The sequence below is a fragment of the Lactuca virosa genome, chromosome 1 (genome assembly GCF_052849685.1).
Source record: "Lactuca virosa cultivar CGN04683 chromosome 1, Lactuca_virosa_CGN04683_v6, whole genome shotgun sequence".
NCBI lineage: Eukaryota > Viridiplantae > Streptophyta > Magnoliopsida > Asterales > Asteraceae > Lactuca > Lactuca virosa.
Genome location: NC_136426.1, coordinates 157,501,426 through 157,519,502, shown reverse-complemented (window position 1 = coordinate 157,519,502; position 18,077 = coordinate 157,501,426). Strand labels below are relative to the sequence as shown.

General features: G+C 33.1%; 1 protein-coding gene, 1 long non-coding RNA gene and 1 pseudogene across 6 annotated transcripts; all 3 read right to left on the bottom strand.

The window, feature by feature from the left end:
• Positions 1-493: 493 nt before the first annotated feature.
• Positions 494-2,745, bottom strand: LOC145160433 (uncharacterized). 4 transcript variants are annotated; one of them, XR_013738105.1, is made up of 9 exons: positions 2,611-2,743; positions 2,260-2,534; positions 2,054-2,144; positions 1,833-1,970; positions 1,478-1,536; positions 1,321-1,367; positions 1,161-1,239; positions 987-1,059; positions 494-863 (listed from the first exon to the last, which is right to left on the bottom strand). It is a non-coding gene; the product is annotated as an uncharacterized LOC145160433 (long non-coding RNA). The 4 variants fall into 4 exon arrangements; XR_013738106.1 differs by having other exon boundaries at positions 2,260-2,395; positions 2,611-2,742; XR_013738107.1 differs by having other exon boundaries at positions 2,229-2,745.
• Positions 2,746-4,374: 1,629 nt separating this feature from the next.
• On the bottom strand, positions 4,375-10,990 carry LOC145160428 (uncharacterized; annotated as a pseudogene). Its single transcript, XR_013738103.1, has 7 exons — positions 10,820-10,990; positions 10,134-10,267; positions 6,619-8,868; positions 6,223-6,540; positions 6,047-6,146; positions 5,275-5,979; positions 4,375-4,795 (listed from the first exon to the last, which is right to left on the bottom strand). The product of XR_013738103.1 is annotated as an uncharacterized LOC145160428 (transcript).
• Positions 10,991-14,002: 3,012 nt separating this feature from the next.
• Positions 14,003-15,990, bottom strand: LOC145160446 (inositol hexakisphosphate and diphosphoinositol-pentakisphosphate kinase VIP1-like). Its single transcript, XM_079079639.1, has 8 exons — positions 15,599-15,990; positions 15,415-15,496; positions 15,144-15,296; positions 14,936-15,061; positions 14,732-14,869; positions 14,507-14,634; positions 14,192-14,433; positions 14,003-14,090 (listed from the first exon to the last, which is right to left on the bottom strand). Exons 3-7 carry the CDS (start codon positions 15,189-15,191, stop codon positions 14,430-14,432), a joined length of 444 nt encoding a protein of 147 aa, XP_078935765.1. The 5' UTR covers positions 15,192-15,296; positions 15,415-15,496; positions 15,599-15,990; the 3' UTR covers positions 14,003-14,090; positions 14,192-14,429.
• Positions 15,991-18,077: the final 2,087 nt, after the last annotated feature.

The following is an 18,077-nucleotide window of genomic DNA, read 5'->3' as shown; positions in this document are numbered from 1 at the left end:
GCTATGGCCGTTGCTACGACGTCTATCCGTAGCATTTCAACTACAACACACTTCCATCACAATTCCGTAACAATGAGTTCTGTAGCAAATTCCGTATCTATTTTGTTCCGTAGCAAATTCCGTAGCCATTTGGTTCATAGCAAATTCCGTAGCCATTTGGTCCGTAGCAAATTCCGTAGCCATTTGGTCCATAACAAATTCCGTAGCTAATTGTTCAGTAGCAAATTACGTAGCCATTTAGTCCATAGCAAATTCCATAACTAATTGTTCCGTAGCAAATTTTGTAGCCATTCGTTCCGTAACAAATTCCGTAGCCATTCATTCCGTAGCAAATTCCGTAACAACTTTTTTGTAGTCAATTCCATAACAATCGTTCAATACCATTTTTTCTATAAAATTCGGTTATTTAATTTGACTTATTATATCAATTTACAAAAATACAATTAATATAAAACCAAAAATAACAAAGTATTTCTATAGAAACAAAAAGAAATATCCAATACATCAAAAGATACATATTTCAAAATTAAAAGTCGCTACAAATTTAACGTAAAACATTATTCGATACATAATATTCTATCATTGTTTAATAAAAGTTTTGACTTGTTCACTCAATGTGTTAATGACATTCATTGCTTGTGCAAGTTGTTGTTCAAACTTTGCTTGAACATCCACATTTTTCTGCTGAAACTCCACATTCTTTTTCTGAGCATCCTCATATTTTTGCTGAACATCCTCATATTTTTGTTGAATATCCTCATATTGTTCGCGTTGTGTCTCAACTAACTTCTTCAAATTCTCAATCTCGACTTTTGTCTCGGCATTATTATCCTCGTATTGTTCGCGATGCATTTCAGAAGATCCTTTACTAAAAATATCAATCAAATGAATATCTAAAAATTTTAAAGCACACAACAAAGAAAATGAATATTATTTTTTAACTTTTAATGCTTTTGTTATTCGATCAATCTTGTAAATTTGCATACCTTTGCAAGATTCCCTAAAGATGCTAGTGGGAGGAAATATGCAGGATAGAGAGGTGTAGTGAGATCAAAGATGCTGCATATCACATTAAAACACAGGGGAAAAAAATTAATTTAAAATTTTTTTTTAAAAAAAACTTGGTATTAAGTGGATAACAGAAAAAATCCATTAGTCACCTTCCAGCACTTCCAATGAAGTCTGCATACATGCGCCATTGTTTTGGATCATCATCAAAAAGATTTCCAAATCTTCCACCTGTGAAAGGCAAATCCATCATGGTTAATGCACAAATTTGGTGTTTTTGTATCCATTTATGAGATTTTGAAGAAAACCTACCAATGAAAAAACGTCCAATGGCACCAATTCCATCTTTTGACACCCATCTACATGTTTTTAGTAAATATGTTAAAGTTATATAATCATATCTTTAACCCTAAAAAGAAATTCTTGCAATTATACTATTATAGTAGTATCAAGTTATATAGAAAATCACCTGATGGCAGCAGCAGAAGCTGCAGCTGTGGTTCCAGAAGAATAGTCTAAACCAACTGCCTGTATTATATAAATTCACAGAATTTTATAAAAAAAACGATAATCAAAGAACATTATAATCTATAATTCTATATTCTATCCTTTACAAAATCTATGATTCAGCCTTAAGTACTAGACAATGACATAGAACAAAAAGATCATGATAATTACAAAAGAATAAAAAGAGATGAATGAAATGAAAAACAAAGGGAATAAGAAGTAGAGGAAATTAGATTAGGGAATCAAAATGTTTGTTTGCTAATAAAAAGAAAGAAAGAAAGAAGAATTAGAAAAAAGGTAGCAAGTTAGATTGATACCCAATCAGAAGTACTGGCTTGATTTAGATTGACATGCCTTTAGAAGACTTGAAGTGACCAATGTGTAACAAATCCATCCAGTGACATTGGTTGGAAACTGTAACAACATGTATTCCAAGTAATCATCTGAAACAGATCCTGATTTTGAAAAAAAAAAAAAACAATTAGAGAAGAAAAATATTAGAGATACCATATGAGGTGAAAATGAAAAAGGAACAAACCAGGGAAGCCAGCAGGAAGAACAAAATCTTTAACTATATCAGGAAGCCATGGCAATTCTTTTGAAGAATATCCATTAGATTGACCTTTGTACTACATATCCAAGGCATGGTATGTTACTATGTTATTAATTAAATGCTATAGATACAGATGAATTGGAGAGAATTTTATAGATACAGATGAATTGGAGAGAGAAGCGGAAACGAACTTCTCGGCGTCAAGCGAGGACGATGATGAATTAGGGTCTCAAAAGCTCACAAGAGCTCAGAGGAAGAGACTTCAAAGAAAGAAACTCAAAGAAGCTGCTTCCCACCGCAGGCAGATTATCGGACCGGAATTGCCTCCTACAGGCGATGATCAAATTGATGATGAAGTTAATAATGTTCACGAACAGTCGGAAGGTGTTCGACGAAATGTCACAGAGGGATTGGAGAGGGAAAATAATCGTAAGACCTCTGAATCCCTGTGCAGCTTCATCCAATTCTTTGCGAATTTAACGTGTTAAAGAGAAAAATCGAGAAACATAAACAAATGAGGAATGAAGAGAGAAGAATGTTACCTGGTAGGGATGAAGACGATCGAGAAAAATCGACCGGTTGACGGAGCAGCGGCGAACGAACAAAGCAAATCAGACGATGATGAAGACGATCGAGATAAACCGTTTGTGGAATGAGGAATGAGATCGGCGATTGAAAATATGAGTAAATTACAGTTATGGTCCCTGTGGTTATCACTTTGTTATAAAATGGAAACCGTTTTTTGTAAAAGAATGAAAAATACACAAATTAGTTATTATATTTACATGTTCTAAATGGAAACTGTGGTTGTATATCATCTTTTCGGATATATTCTGGAAATTGAATTCAATTATAAAAAAGAAAAATCATTTACATGTTGTAATAAACAAATTAGTAAAACCATATTACGATTTTTACATTTAGTCTATTGAAGTATTACACAAAAAGCAAGCGTAGTTACCATAATCAAAATGATTATAAGCATATTACCTCACTTCCACTTAACGGCAATTTAGCATGGTAACATATTAAAGAGATTAGATTTTGTTTGCATAAAATTTTCAGTTTATTTTGACACCCAATTGTTAACAAAGGTCTCTTTTATTTTAATCCATTAATTTTTCATATTTCTTTTTATTTTTTTGTTTACATATTTTAATTATTATTATTTTTTTTTTTTCGAACACAGGTTGTGACTTCTCTAACTTCACATACGGATTCAATCGAATGCATCGGGCTCTCATCTAATTTCAAACGAAGACAACTTTTATAGTCTATACATTCCAGGGGTAAAAAAGTCTTTTCAGTTTTCACTAACTACATGACATCAATTCATGTGTCAGCTCTCCATGGGCAGCAACCGGAAGCATGGATAAAAAACTCATCATCTGGGATCTACAACACTCCAGGGGTAAAAAAGTCTTTTCAGTTTTATAGTCTATACCCCGTTGCACTTGTGAACACGAGGTTCGTTTAATCATATCTTGAAAAGGGTAAAAAAGTATTTTCACATGTTTTTTTTTTAAACATATTCATGTTTTGTTGTTGAGCGGGAGGGGGTGACGTGTCTGTCATGGGTAGGTGTGTGGATGGGAGAGTGAGGATATGGGACAGTTTGTCTGGAGAATGTGTTAAGACATTAAGAGGACACTCTGATGCTATTCAGTCATTGGCTGTATCAGCTGATGGAAACTATTTAGTTTCTGTTTCTCTTGATGGAACTGCAAGAGTATTTGAGATTGATGAGTTTCACTAAGTCAACAAAAAGTCAAACCATGTTATTACAATTTTGCCACCGAGTCTTTGTAACATTAATACATATGAATCATACATACACCATCAGATATTCAACTGTTTGATTGTTTTTATTGTTCAAACTTCTATGAGTAAACAAATATATTATATATATTTGTTGTTTCTTTATAGGTAATGTGATTTATATGTTTTTTTTTACCTGTAATAGAAATGTACATAAAAAGTACATTGCTATGAAAGCAAGTTGCCAAAACCGAAAGTTAATTTTACATGAAAAAGTTAATTTGTCAAATATAGTTTTTGCCAAAACCGAAAGATTGTTAAAGAACATGAAATGGAATAAACGAATGTGTTTTAGGCTTGTTTGGTAAATTGAGTTAAATGCTGAATTGAATGATTTTAATTTCATAATGGTTAAGAGAATCAGTTCTTAAGACTTTTAATTTGTTTAAGGGTCGTTCAAAAAATGATAGTATATGAAACGTAGGAATACTTCCATGTAGAGGTTACAAAGAGACCTTTGTTAACAATTGGGTGTCAAAAAGTTAATATAAAAAATAACCAAATCTCCCATCAATCGTATAACAGTTTATTTTTTACTATGTTAATGTACACTAAAGACCCCTACCCCTCAACACAAACTAAAATTGACTTTTTTACCCCTTTACAGATTATAACAAAAAGTAGGTCGCTATTACCATTATTTGTGTGTTTATTATACCATGATACTTTTTAAAAAAGACATCAGATTTTTGCCTACCAATTAAGCTTGGATTTTTAAAAAAGACATGAAAAAAACAATAATCTTTTCTTCACCTATATAATAAGCTCTAAGCATGTGGTGCCACATTTCATTCTCCTTACAAACTCTTCTAACCAGACACGTGACACATTTCAATTTCTTCAAATTCCAATTCCTTTGACCGATTCCATTTCTTTGACGGATTCCATTCCTTTGACACATTTCAAAACCTGTAAATATCTACTTTTAGTTAATGATAGCAAACATTATAGTTTAGTTACTACAAACACTACTTTCATGTTGTGTTGAATCAAAAGGGCATTTAGGTCTTTTGTCCCAGCTTTCTGCCTGGGACAAAAAATTGCTAGTTTTGTCCCATTGACACGAGTCACGGTCAAAAGATATGAATTTTGGGATAAAAGATTATGGATAACAAGGGCATTTATGTATTTTGTTACACCTTTTTATAGTTGGACAATATTAATCAAGCAACAACACTTGCGAAAATGATCATTATTCATTCGGTCATTTTACCAATACAATGTAACTTTGGTCCATGACTTTTAGAGAATTTACAGAAATGACCCATGTGCTTATAAAAGTTACAAAAATGTTGCTCTTTTGGTTAAGAAATAAAGTTATAACAGTAAATTTCAAAAAACAATTATGTAGAAATTGATAAAATTCAAAGGGGTAAATGAGTAATTACCTTAAGATGCTAATCACAATCAAAAAGATTATCTTCTTCGTCGTTGTCTTCTTCTTCATTGGTTGATGTACTATACTCAAACTCACCCTCAGTTTCATCATCAAACTCACCCTCATCATTATTTTCATTATCTAACTCGTTGCTTAAGATGCCATACTCGATTGTTTCTGGTATAGTGCTAATGATTTCATTTGCTTTAATTTCATCTTCTTGAAAAGCAACGTCTTTTTTTCGTATCTCACTCCATCCACGAGGTTTAACTTTACATACGGCCACCCAATCAGAATTGTTTTGTTTCAAGCTCGGGTAAGGAATGAAACAGACTTGAGTAGCTTGCATGGCTAAAACAAATGGCTCAAACTTTTTGAACTTTCTTCGTTGGTTTATATCAACCAAGTTATATTGGTTGTGAACCTTGACTCCTACATTAGGTGTTGGATCATACCAATGACATTTAAACAATGTTGTTGTTTTAATTGGAAAACCGGGGTATTCAACATCTAATATTTCCAACAACTTTCCATAGTAATCACCAAATGGGCTACTTATACACACTCCGCTATTCATTGTTGATTTGTTCGCACCGTGTGATTCCGTGTGAAACTTGTACCCATTTACAAAGTATACATTATATAATTTCACAGTCCTCAATGGTCTTCTCGAAAGATCATGTATGTACTTGTTCTTTATTTCATTTTGGCGTGCCTATATGACAAAGAATGAATTACATTAGAAGTTTCTCAAAAGAAAAGAAAACAACTTAAAAACTCACATAGTTTTGAAACCATGTAGCAAAGTTTTCATCCACTTCAGCAGCAAGATCATCTTCACTTATATCCGGATTTAGGTCTTTCAATGACTCTTCATACTTCCTGTACATTACCATTTAAATTGTTTAAACTTTTGAGCTTAAATAAAAACCGACTTAAATGTTTTTCATAATACTACCTAAGGTAAGGTTGCATCTTCTCTTCATTAACCAATATGTAAGAATGTGCTGCATTGAATTCCTCATCAGTCAGACTTCTACTTTTGAGTTTCCCATATGGGCGGCCAGGATATGAAAATATAGTTAATTTTTCGTTGTCATCATCATCTTCAACTCCCCCATCATCATTTCGAGGCACCTTTCTGTTACGTGTATGAACACTAGGCTCAAAATAGTAAGAGCAAAAGTTTGATGCTTCACGAACTAAGTATGCATTGCAAATCGACCCTTCCACTCTAGCTTTATTTTTCACATCTTTTTTCAACTGGTGAAGAAATCTAAAGCATAACATTTGATATGTTAAACAAGAGTGACAACTTACAATTTTGAAATATAATGTGATTTACAAAACAAACCTCTCAAATGGATACATCCATCGATATTGCACGGGACCAGCTATCATTGCTTCATACGGTAAATGTATTGGCAAATGCTCCATCGAGTCAAAGAAACCAGGGACAAAGATGGTCTTTAATTTACAAAGAATTATCGGGATCTCAGCTTCAATCCTTTTCATGTCTTCTATTGTAATTACTGTTGACGTTAAGCTTTTGAAGAAAAGACTTATCTCAGTAACTGCTTCCCACACATTTTTTGGCAACATCTCGCGGAATGCAATCGGCAACAATCTTTGCATAAAAACATGGCAATCATGGCTTTTCATTCCAAACAGTCTACATGCACTCAAATCTACACACCTCCCCAAATTTGAAACGTAACCATCGGGGAAACTCAAACTCTCTACCCATTCACATACGACTTTCTTTTGCCTCTTCTCTAATGCATAATATGCTCTTTGATTTTGATCTACTCATTTTCTCTTCTTACAATAGAGTTTCAGATCATCTCTCGCATTTGCATTGTCCTTTGTCTTCTTCTTAACATCCATTATAGTGTAAAACATATTCTCAAAAAAATTCTTCTCAATATACATAACATCAAAATTATGTCTAATGAGGTTTGTTTTCCAATATGGTAAATCCCAGAATATGCTTCTCTTTTTCCAACCACATTTGCCACGTGATTTATTTACTACGTCGGCATTAAGTTCAGTCACTTTTAACAAACCAAGTTCTTCAATTTGCCTTATGGTTTCTTCACCATTCATACTTGGAGGAGGACCTTTTGTCTCTACACGATTCTTTTTGAACTTATTTTTATCTTTTCTATATGGATGATCAGTGGTGAGGAATCTTCTATGACAATCAAACCATGATATCTTCTTACCATTTTCAAGCCTAAAAGCTTGTGTATGTTTCCCACAATATGGACATGCTAGCTTCCCTACGGTTGCCCATCCTGATAACATTCCATATGCCGGAAAATCGCTAATTGTCCACATCAATGCAGCTCTTAATTGAAAATTTTGTTTCAAAGAAACATCATAAGTTAAAACACCTTCTTCCCATAACTGTTTGAGTTCTGCAATAACTGGTTGAAGGAAGACATCTAGTTTTTGCTTAGGGTTTGTAGGTCCGGGCACAATTGCAGTAAAAAACATGTAAGGCTCTTTCATACACATAAACGGTGGCAAATTATAAGGTGTTATAATGACAGGCCAAGATGAATATTGTTTTCCTGAAGCACCATGGGGTTGAAACCCATCTGTACATAGGCCTAATCTAACATTACGTCTTTCGGCTGCAAATAAAGGATGGTTAATATCAAACTGCTTCCATGCTTCAGAATCAGATGGATGACACATTACACCGGCATGGTGGCCATGATTATCAGCGTGCCATCGCATGGAAGCGGCTGTTGTTTGTGAAGCGTATAGACTCTTCAACCTTGGAGTCAAAGGAAAATAATGCATCCTCTTGAAAGGTATACGCGAACGTGTAGACGAATTTCTTGACTTTTTGTACCTCTGTGCGTTGCAAAATTTGCACCGATCAAGATCTTTGTCGCCCCTCCAATATAACATACATCCAGACCTACAACAGTCAATCAATTCCACAGGTAAACCCAATGCTTGTATTAACTTTTTGCTCTCGTATAAACTATCAACCATGTTATTCTCCTCTGGTAACCCATCCTTTATCAATTGACAAATGGCATCAAAACATAACTCAGGGATGCGATATTCTGATTTGATATTCAATAGTCGAGCTACAACAGATAGTTGTGTCGCCTTTTTACAACCAAGACACAACTCTCTATCGGCTGCCTCTAGCATATCAAAAAACTTCTTATCTTCTGGATTTGGCTCCTCATCAAGAGTTCTAGTCATGAAATCAGGACCCGCTGCATCCATAACCATTTCTCTATAAGTAGGATCATGGTGTTCATTTAAACTTGTGTATGTATCATTCATTCCTAAGAAAATACTATCCAATGATGTTTCTCCATGTTTATCCCAAAACCCATAATTTGGAACAAAACCAAACTTGTATAAGTGATATTTTGCCTCATCAACTGCTTTATATGCTTTGTTATTGCATTTTGTGCATGGGCATTTAATTTTATCTCCATCCATATAACTTTGCTTAGTAGAAGCAAACTCGATGAATGTTTTCACACCATTAATGAAAACATGAGAGACATGACCACGATCATCAAGTCGTTCATACATCCAATTTCTATTTCTATTGCTCATTTTATTATATCTGCACGCAAATATCAAAAACTAGGTGTAATCAGGGAATAATAAAAGATTAGCAAGAAAGATATCAATAATAACAACACCATTAATCAAAATCATTCTTTTAATAAAAGCTTACAAGCATAACGATTAAAAGTATATACGTATACTAAAGTCACACAAATATAAAAAAAAAGTATATAACAGATGCTTACACCAATGTCACACAAATTCCAAAAATATGAAAGAACGGATGCTTTCATTTCTTTGTATTACATTAATAGTTTTATTGTATTTTGTAGGGGAATAGGCTTCTTGCTTCAGAAAGTGATAAATGGACAAGGAAGCAAGCAAGATGGATCTTTTCGTGTTTGTTGTCTGGAAAAGTGGTCTGCTTTGTGGGTTTTGTATTGTAGCTTCCCAATAAGGTGTTGAGAGAACTGATTTCACCAAGTTCTAAGAAATGTATTTTTATCAAGGATAATGCATTCATGCTTCAACAATAGCCATATTTTTTGAAACTTCTTAAAATAACTATATGTTTCACAAGGGTAAAGTAGTTGCAAGAATCTACAATACGAAAAAATAATAATAATAATAATAATAATTAATTGTCGTTTCAAAGACGATGAATTTAATTGTTCACTTCTAAATTCATCCCATGATGTTGGTTTCAGTCATAAGGCCTTTTATTGCGGTAGAGACTTTAAGGACTTTTATTCTTTTACTGTGGTGGAGACTTTTATGCCTAGCAATATGTTAGTTTCTATGCGTGACAGAGAAGTCAATCATGGAGACTTCAAAAAGTGTAAACAAATTAAATGAGTTATCGACATGAATGAAATTAAAGTTGAAAAAAGATGGATATTCGATTCTAATTTGGGCACTTCAATGGACTAAAATGCCCTTCCTGTTAAACCATACTTGATTGGGTTAAGTACTGAAAAATTGTCAATGTGTGCTTCCCCTGTTCTTGCTTATAACTCATTTTCTGTGATTGTTCATCATCATCTGCAGCCAAGGGACAAATGGTTGTTCATCATCATACCACCAAAACTGTTCTTTTGAAGTAAGCATAAGTACAACGAAATAACATTTCATAAATGTTATGTTTTATAACCGTGCAAAACATTAAAAAATATCAAAATATTAATGGTTCTTATTAGGATAACAGTGCAAGTATAATGATATAACCGGTAATCAAAGTCAAACAAGTTTGATATTTTAAAAGCAAAATGTTTGGATGATAATAACTGAAAAAAGGTAGAAATACATAACAGCAAGAATTACCTTCCTACCACCACCCATGAGAGAATCAATCAGTTGATTAACTGTCATTGGAACCCCTGAAAATTTAAAACCAAAATATTAAAAGTCCAATGTCTCTCATTGTGATGTACACCAGCCCTTGAATACCATCATACCTACATAGCAAAATCAGATCAATCAATAAAAATCCATCATTTATTCATTTGAACTGAAAAGTAAAAGTATACCACCATATCATCAACATCATCATCATATTATATAATTAAGGTGATAAAGTGTTTCAGTTAAATTACCATTTTACCATTGGCAATGTCAGTTGCTTTAACTTAAAACACAGTAGAGGGAATGTGTGGATTGTAAAAGGTCTGAAATAAATGATTTGAGATAACTTTAACTCCTTGTGTTACCCATTATACCCTTGATGCCATTGATAACTTTCAGTCTTCCACAAGTGTTCAAGACAAAGGGTATCATTGGAAAGTAAGATTGAAATGATAAGAGCAGTTCCCTTAAGTTACGGACCACATCCCACAAGGAGGGTACCTGATTTAACCCCAACCCCATAAATTTTATCACAATTCAATTTACACCCCACCATAAGTGGTAGTGCTTAACTAATCTAGAACTTGGATTCTCTAAAGATGGATATTCGACAAAAAGTCTTTTAAATGCTTCCAACAAATTAACATGAAACAACAGATGCTTACCGTGATAGAAGAATACCAATGAAATCGGAATGTTGTGAGCAGCGACCACGTGGCTAAGCAACGGCGGCAGCGGCAGCAGGTTGAGAGAGACGAAGAGATGAGATCTGTGTCCGGCGATGGATTTGAACTCAGCAAAAATACCTCTAATTTGGGAGGAAGTAAATTGGGGTTACTGGATTTACTAATTTGCCCCTAATGAAACGTTATTGAAACAAGCTGAAACATTATTGAAACAAATTTTATGCGGCAATTCCTTTGATAATTCTTTTTTAACTAAAAAATCAAAATAAAACATTTTAATTCTTTTTTTTATAATGTAGAAATTATGTTATAACTAAATTTTCAAAACAATTAAAAATAATATTTTATTTTTGTTGTTGAGTTTTCAAAGATAATTGTGTATTTTTATTATATATTTTTAAATAATCTTCTATATTTTGCTACGGAAACATATTTCGTAACTACTTGACTACGGAATTTTCCGTAGCCAAATACCTATGGATTTTGATTTCGTAGCTATTTTGCAAATTCATCTTTTTGTAACAAATTCCATAATAGATTAGCTACAAAATTTTATTTTGTAGCAAATTTTCCTAGCAAAATAGCTACGGATCCTAATTCCATAGCTAACTAGCTACGGATTTTTATTTTGTAGCCAATTATATAGCCAACTAGCTACATACATGGATTTTGTAACAAGTTTCATAGAGAACTAGTTACAACCAAAAAACTTGTAGCATTATTTGTAGTAAACTAGCTACGGATTTTAATTCCGTAGCAACTATTCAAGATTTAGCTACGGAATGCAATTCCGTAGCCATTTTCGTAGCAAATTAGTTACAACAAACCATTTTGTAACATATTCCGTAGTAAAATAACTATGAATTTAGATTCCGTAACAACTTTACGTAGCTATTTAAGATTTAGCTACATAATGCAATTCCGTAACCATTTATGTAGCAAAATAGCTACGACAAGTCGTTCCGTAGCATATTCCATAGTAAAATAGCAACGGATTTTGATTGCATAGTAACTTTCCGTAGCTATTTAGGATTTTTCTTGTAGTGTGAACAACTAATCAGAGTAGAGTATTCATAAAGTGTTTAAGGTTTTCTAATTAATTTAATATTTTCTTTTTTGTTATTAGTTTAATTTATTAAACTAATTTTATTTTATTTTAATATTAACATTAACTTGATTTTAAAACTACTTTAATTTGATTTTACAATTAATTTATTATTTTTTAATGTTTTTTTTAAATTAATTTAATTTTATTCTATAATTAAATTAAAATTACTAGAAGTACGTTGCTATTAATAACCTAATTAAAGCTAAAGTTGTAATGACCAACATTAAGTCACTAAAAGTATGTTGCTATTAAGTTGGTTTTATAATTGATTTAATTTGATTTTATAAAGGTAACTTAATTTGATTCTAAAGGTAAATTAATTTGATTTTCTAATTAATTTAATATTTTCTTTTTTGTTATTAGTTTAATTTATTAAACTAATTTTATTTTATTTTAATATTAACATTAACTTGATTTTAAAACTACTTTAAGTTGATTTTACAACTAATTTATTATTTTTTTAATGTTTTTTTTAAATTAATTTAATTTTATTCTATAATTAAATTAAAATTACTAGAAGTTCGTTGCTATTAATAACCTAATTAAAGCTAAAGTTGTAATGACCAACATTAAGTCACTAAAAGTATGTTGCTATTAAGTTGGTTTTATAATTGATTTAATTTGATTTTATAAAGGTAACTTAATTTGATTCTAAAGGTAAATTAATTTGATTTTCTAATTAATTTAATATTTTCTTTTTTGTTATTAGTTTAATTTTCTAAACAAATTTTATTTTATTTTAATATTAACATTAACTTGATTTTAAAACTAATTTAATTTAATTTATTATTTTTTTATTCATTTTTTTAAAATTAATTTAATTTTATTATATAATTAAATTAAAATTTCTAGAAGTACATTGCTATTAATAATCCAATTAAGGCTAAAGTTGTAATGACCAACATTAAGTCACTAACAAAATTAAGCACTTTGAAACCATATACAATACATTACTAGAAGTAAGTTGCTATTAATAACCTAATTAAGCCAAATGTATACATCCAATTTGCATATTCCAATTTCATCCAATTTCATACAATTAAGCCAAATGTATACATAAATTACAATTAAGCCAATTTCATCCAAGTAAAGCTAAAGTTGTAATGACAAACATTAAGTCACTAACAAAATTAAGCACTTTGAAACCATATACAGTACATTACTAGAAGTAAGTTGCTATTAATAACCTAATTAAGCCAAATGTATACATCCAATTTGCATATTCCAATTTCATACAAATTTATACATCTAAATTTCATTTTAAGCCAATGTGGTATAAACATAAATTACAATCCAACAAATGTATATATTCATGCCAAATTTCATTTTTAAGCCCATGTAATATAAACATAAAATACAAAACATACACAAAATGCATAAAAACTTCCCACAAATCTGAAAAAGCATACAATCCAACAAAATGCACAACCACTTCATATCTCAAAATACAAACATCATCACTCAACAAAATTGAAAATTACTAACAATTTATCATCTAAATTAACACCAAAACAGAAAAATCATAAAAAAGAGGAGGAATTCGACCTTGAATGAGGGCAATTTCGGAATGTAGCTCAAGGTCGCCGATTTTGGGGGCTGTGGCGGTCTTGTGGCGGTCTTGGGGGAAGGAGGGGCTAGCACCGGTCCCAACACGCACTTCCTAGTCCACCAAGTCGGAAAAACGTGACAAAGAAACGAGAGAAAAACGAGAGAAGAAACGAGAGTGCAGAAAAGAAAGTCGCAGAAAGGTAAACTGGAAATGGGATATCTGCACGGGCATTAGCGGCGACACGCAATAGCGGCGACGGCGGGTATTAGCGGCGACATTAGGGCAATAGCGGCGACACATGGAGGGAAAAGTCAGCGCGTCTTTTCGCTTTCCTCTACAACCGTTGGATTGAAAAGAAATCGGACGGATGAGGGTATTTTGACGCGGATCGCTGTAAGTGAGCATTACCGGTGACGCCTTTAGCGGCGACACCAGGCAATAGCGGCGACATGTAACGCGTCAATTACATGTCGCCGCTATTGCCTGGTGTCGCCGCTAAAGGCGTCGCCAGTAATGCTAACCTTTCTTGTAGTGTGTGCAGCAGATCATACTTGCATGAGTCGTAAACATCTGGAATTTGTGTTATGTCGTACCTATTGTTGAAGGAAATACAAAGAAAGAAAAAATGTTAATTAATCAATCATTATAATAACCATGACACGAAATTAATTTGCAAAAAAAAAAAATATCTCACTCTTTGCGTTCATTGTACAAGTCCCTTTCAACTTTTCTCCATCTCGCATACATTAAAAGAAAGCCTTCACTTCCACAAGGTAATCCAGCAGCAATTCGGTCAACATCTATATTTGTTTTACCAAGTGCTCTTGCTTGATCATATGGTGGAATCACATCATATGAGGTTGTTTCAGCAAGCTTTTCATCTTCATCTTTTGCTAGCAGTCTCACTTGTTCAGTAACTTTTTTAGTCAGCTTTACCTATAAAACACATATTAAACCAGTAAGATAAATATTTTACCAGCCTAAATTACCTATTAAATAAATATTTTACCAGTGTAGGTAGAAGGTCTGCAGCATTGAGTGGAAGTCCAGCCCCATCAACCATCTAGGGTTTTTAATAGATAATCCGTTTGCCTGTGCTGCTTTCACTCCAGTTATTATCAATTCGTTCAATCTTGCCTAAAAGAGCATTAAAAAAAAGTTAAATTTATATAAAGCAAAAAAAAATATAAAATAATTGGTATATTATAGGGTAACGGAGTACAAGAAAAACAACCTTAGCTTCTTCCATTTCAATACTTGCATTATCAATTCCATCTAACATTGATGAATCCTTGCTAACAAGTGAAACCAGTATTGGTGTTAATTGTCCTTCCAAATCTAGGAGCCCCTTGGCAAATGCAGCAGCTGACATCTGTCAAGATTGATAAGTCGTCAAATGGGGCCCACGAAAGCAAAAAACTGAAGATGATATCAATACCTGCACATGGCCCTCATCAGAGCTGTAAATTTTAAGGTCATGGCAATATGTGCTGTGAAGGCGAAGGAGTCCAGTCCCTTCACCTGGATACATATTGTTGCGAAAATATCTCCCAAGTTCTTCAGCCTGTAAATAAGCAATGCACATATATTTAAATGGGTATTAACCATGATTATATATCATATATGTATTAGAAGACAATAAATACCTGTTTTCGACCAGCATGTGTAAGAACACCTCCATATTTTAAAACCATGAGTGCTTCAATGGGGCGTTCTTCTTCAGTATCACCTTTTGCAACTTTAACCCACTTAAGTGGCTTAAGTTGAACCTTTCGATAAATTCCTGAGAAATGTCCATCCTGGAAACAAAGAAGTTGTCATCTAATTCATAAAGTATCTCGGCTTAATATATGAAATGAATGTAAAACTGGAAGTAAATATACAACTGCAGTAAGAATGATAAATCTAAATGTAAACCTCTTCACGGACTGCTTTGACTTGACGAAGCTTTTCTGTATGTTCAATGTCTTCTGCCTCGCTGTCTCTTCCAGGACCAGGTCTATTTTTAACCAAATATCCCGTTAAAATATATATATAACATCAAATCTTTTACTAATTAACTAAAATAGTAAAAGAGATGCAACAGAACTCTTAGAAATACCTAGTACGAGGTACTAATATCCGTGTAGCATCTAACAAGTCCCGCAATTGAACTGCACTTTTGAGTTTTGTCTGCAAGAAAAGAATAAAAGATAAGTCAAATTTATTGCTTCCCTTTCCCGGTTCGCTTACCCTTTAGTTACCCTAGTCGATCGATTCAAGCTTTCACGAAAAACCCTAGGTAGCAACCGATAGAGACAAGAAGGATGGGGCGAAGGTAGGATTGGATCCGATTTCAAAGAGTAACAGTAGATTTCACTGAAAACCCTTTCCTGGTTCGCTTGAACTTTGGTTACCTCAGTCGATCGATTCAAGCTTTCAATAAAAACCTAGCTAGCGACCGAGAGAGACAGAGGGAAAGAAAGGACCGTCAATAATTAGGGCAAGAGGGAAAGAAGAAAAAGATGCGGGGTTTTTAATTTTTTAGGATTTCATTCTCCCCCGGATGGAATGCGCGTTCCATTAAAATTTATAAAGCCACATCTTTAGACGACACACATTTTATTATAGGTGCCCTCCGTGTGTTTTTTTTTCCTGTTTAGACACTAATTTAAGGGCACGCAATAATGCGTGACATAAATCCTTAATTTTTTTTGAAGAGACGACACTTTTTTAATGTCACTCTCTTTTACGTAACATAAATCAATGAGTGTCGTTGTTTGCGCGTCGTAAAAGGGTCTTTTTCTTGTAGTGCATTTTGATAGATCTTCAAATGTTCTTCATTTCACCAAGAACACCAAGAACACACACTAGTGTTTTTGGACCTTGATCACCCTATCAAGCTTCTATATTGTAAGTACTCTCTCCTTAGCTTGATATATGCTTGAATCACATGTTAATCACCTTGAAAACAACATGAAATCAAGAACAAAAGGTGTTTACAGCCAAGAGCATCTCCCTTGGCCGTAAACCCTAATTACTGGGGCATTTGGACCTTAAACTCCTCCTAAGGCATGACATGAACATAGGATCCTTCCTTAATGCTGGAAAGCCCTTTAAAACACCCATATTCACAAAATGACATGAGTTTACGACCATAAACTCATGTGGCCGTAAACTCATGGCCGTGAACTCCATTGGTCTTACCATTTGGGCCGTAATCACCCTAGTGTGGCCATACATCCCTTATATGCAACCCTATGTGGTTTAACACTTCGTTACAAGTGTTTCCTAGTCCCTAAGGTTGTTCCATTTCATGATCAGATGTTATAACACTAATTAGATACATATATGTGTCATTATATGCTAAATAGGATCCGTGTGTGCTCAAGTCTTCGCTTGACACTTAGCATCCTTTACCGATCTTACATTCGCATCACTCACTACAGGTGAGTTCATACCCCCTTAACTTATGTTTTAAATGATTTTAAATGCTTTTATGGGGGGGGGGGGGGGAATAAAAGTAGAAAACATACTAGTTATATAATCAATCACATGTGATTTATAACTGTGTTTCAAACAAAGGATTTCATATACTTCAAACTGTGTTTCAAAAAAAGGATTTCATATACTTCAAACTGTGTTTCAAACAAAGGATTTCTTATACTTTAAACTGTGTTATCAAACAAACTGCTTTTAAATCGTTTTATAAACTGACATCAAGTCATTAATATTTATAGTTAAAACTCTTTAATTGAATTACAAAACCTTTTTAAACTTATATATTGTTAAAAGCATGTCTATATATGTATAGTTATATAAATAATGTTTAAAGGACTTAGGACTGCTAACTTGCTTTATTTCCTTTTCCTTGTTTGGATGTGAACTTAGGGTATCGGTTAGTTGTCCGAGTGTCGTCTAAATCTTAGTTATATATTATGTATACATATGTAGATATAAAAGTACTATCAATCAGTTCAGTACCTTTAGGTAGCAAATGCATACATTCATTCAAACTACATAAATTACTAGTAAACTATAATAGGTATAGTTTAGGAGAATACTATCATATACAAGTACATACAGAGAATACTATAACAGAGAATACTATAACAGAGAATACGAGACAGAGAATACTATAACAGTGAATACTTTAACAGAGAATACTAGACAGAGAATACTATAACAGAGAATACTATAACAGAGAATACTAGACAGAGGATACTATACAGAGAATACTATACATAGAATACTATTACTATAACAAGTATACTATAACAAGGTTCAAAGATAACATAATGTGAGATACTACTTCATGACACAACGACCATTTCGTTGTGTCACATTTTGTAACCAGAATCTCCTGGAGGGAGAGCGTGACTTTGCGTATAGATCTATACTGGATTGACTATCCTACACCTTGCTGCTCGCTACAGTGGGACTTGCAAGTCTACGGGTGCCAAATGTCATTTCTTCCGATGTCTTTCATCGTCGTGTTTTAGTCGGTTTAGTATGGTAACAACCTCATCACATTTTACCTTATATAAGCCATTTGGTTTAAGGTAGTTATTACTACAGTAGTTACTACATGAAATACTGCA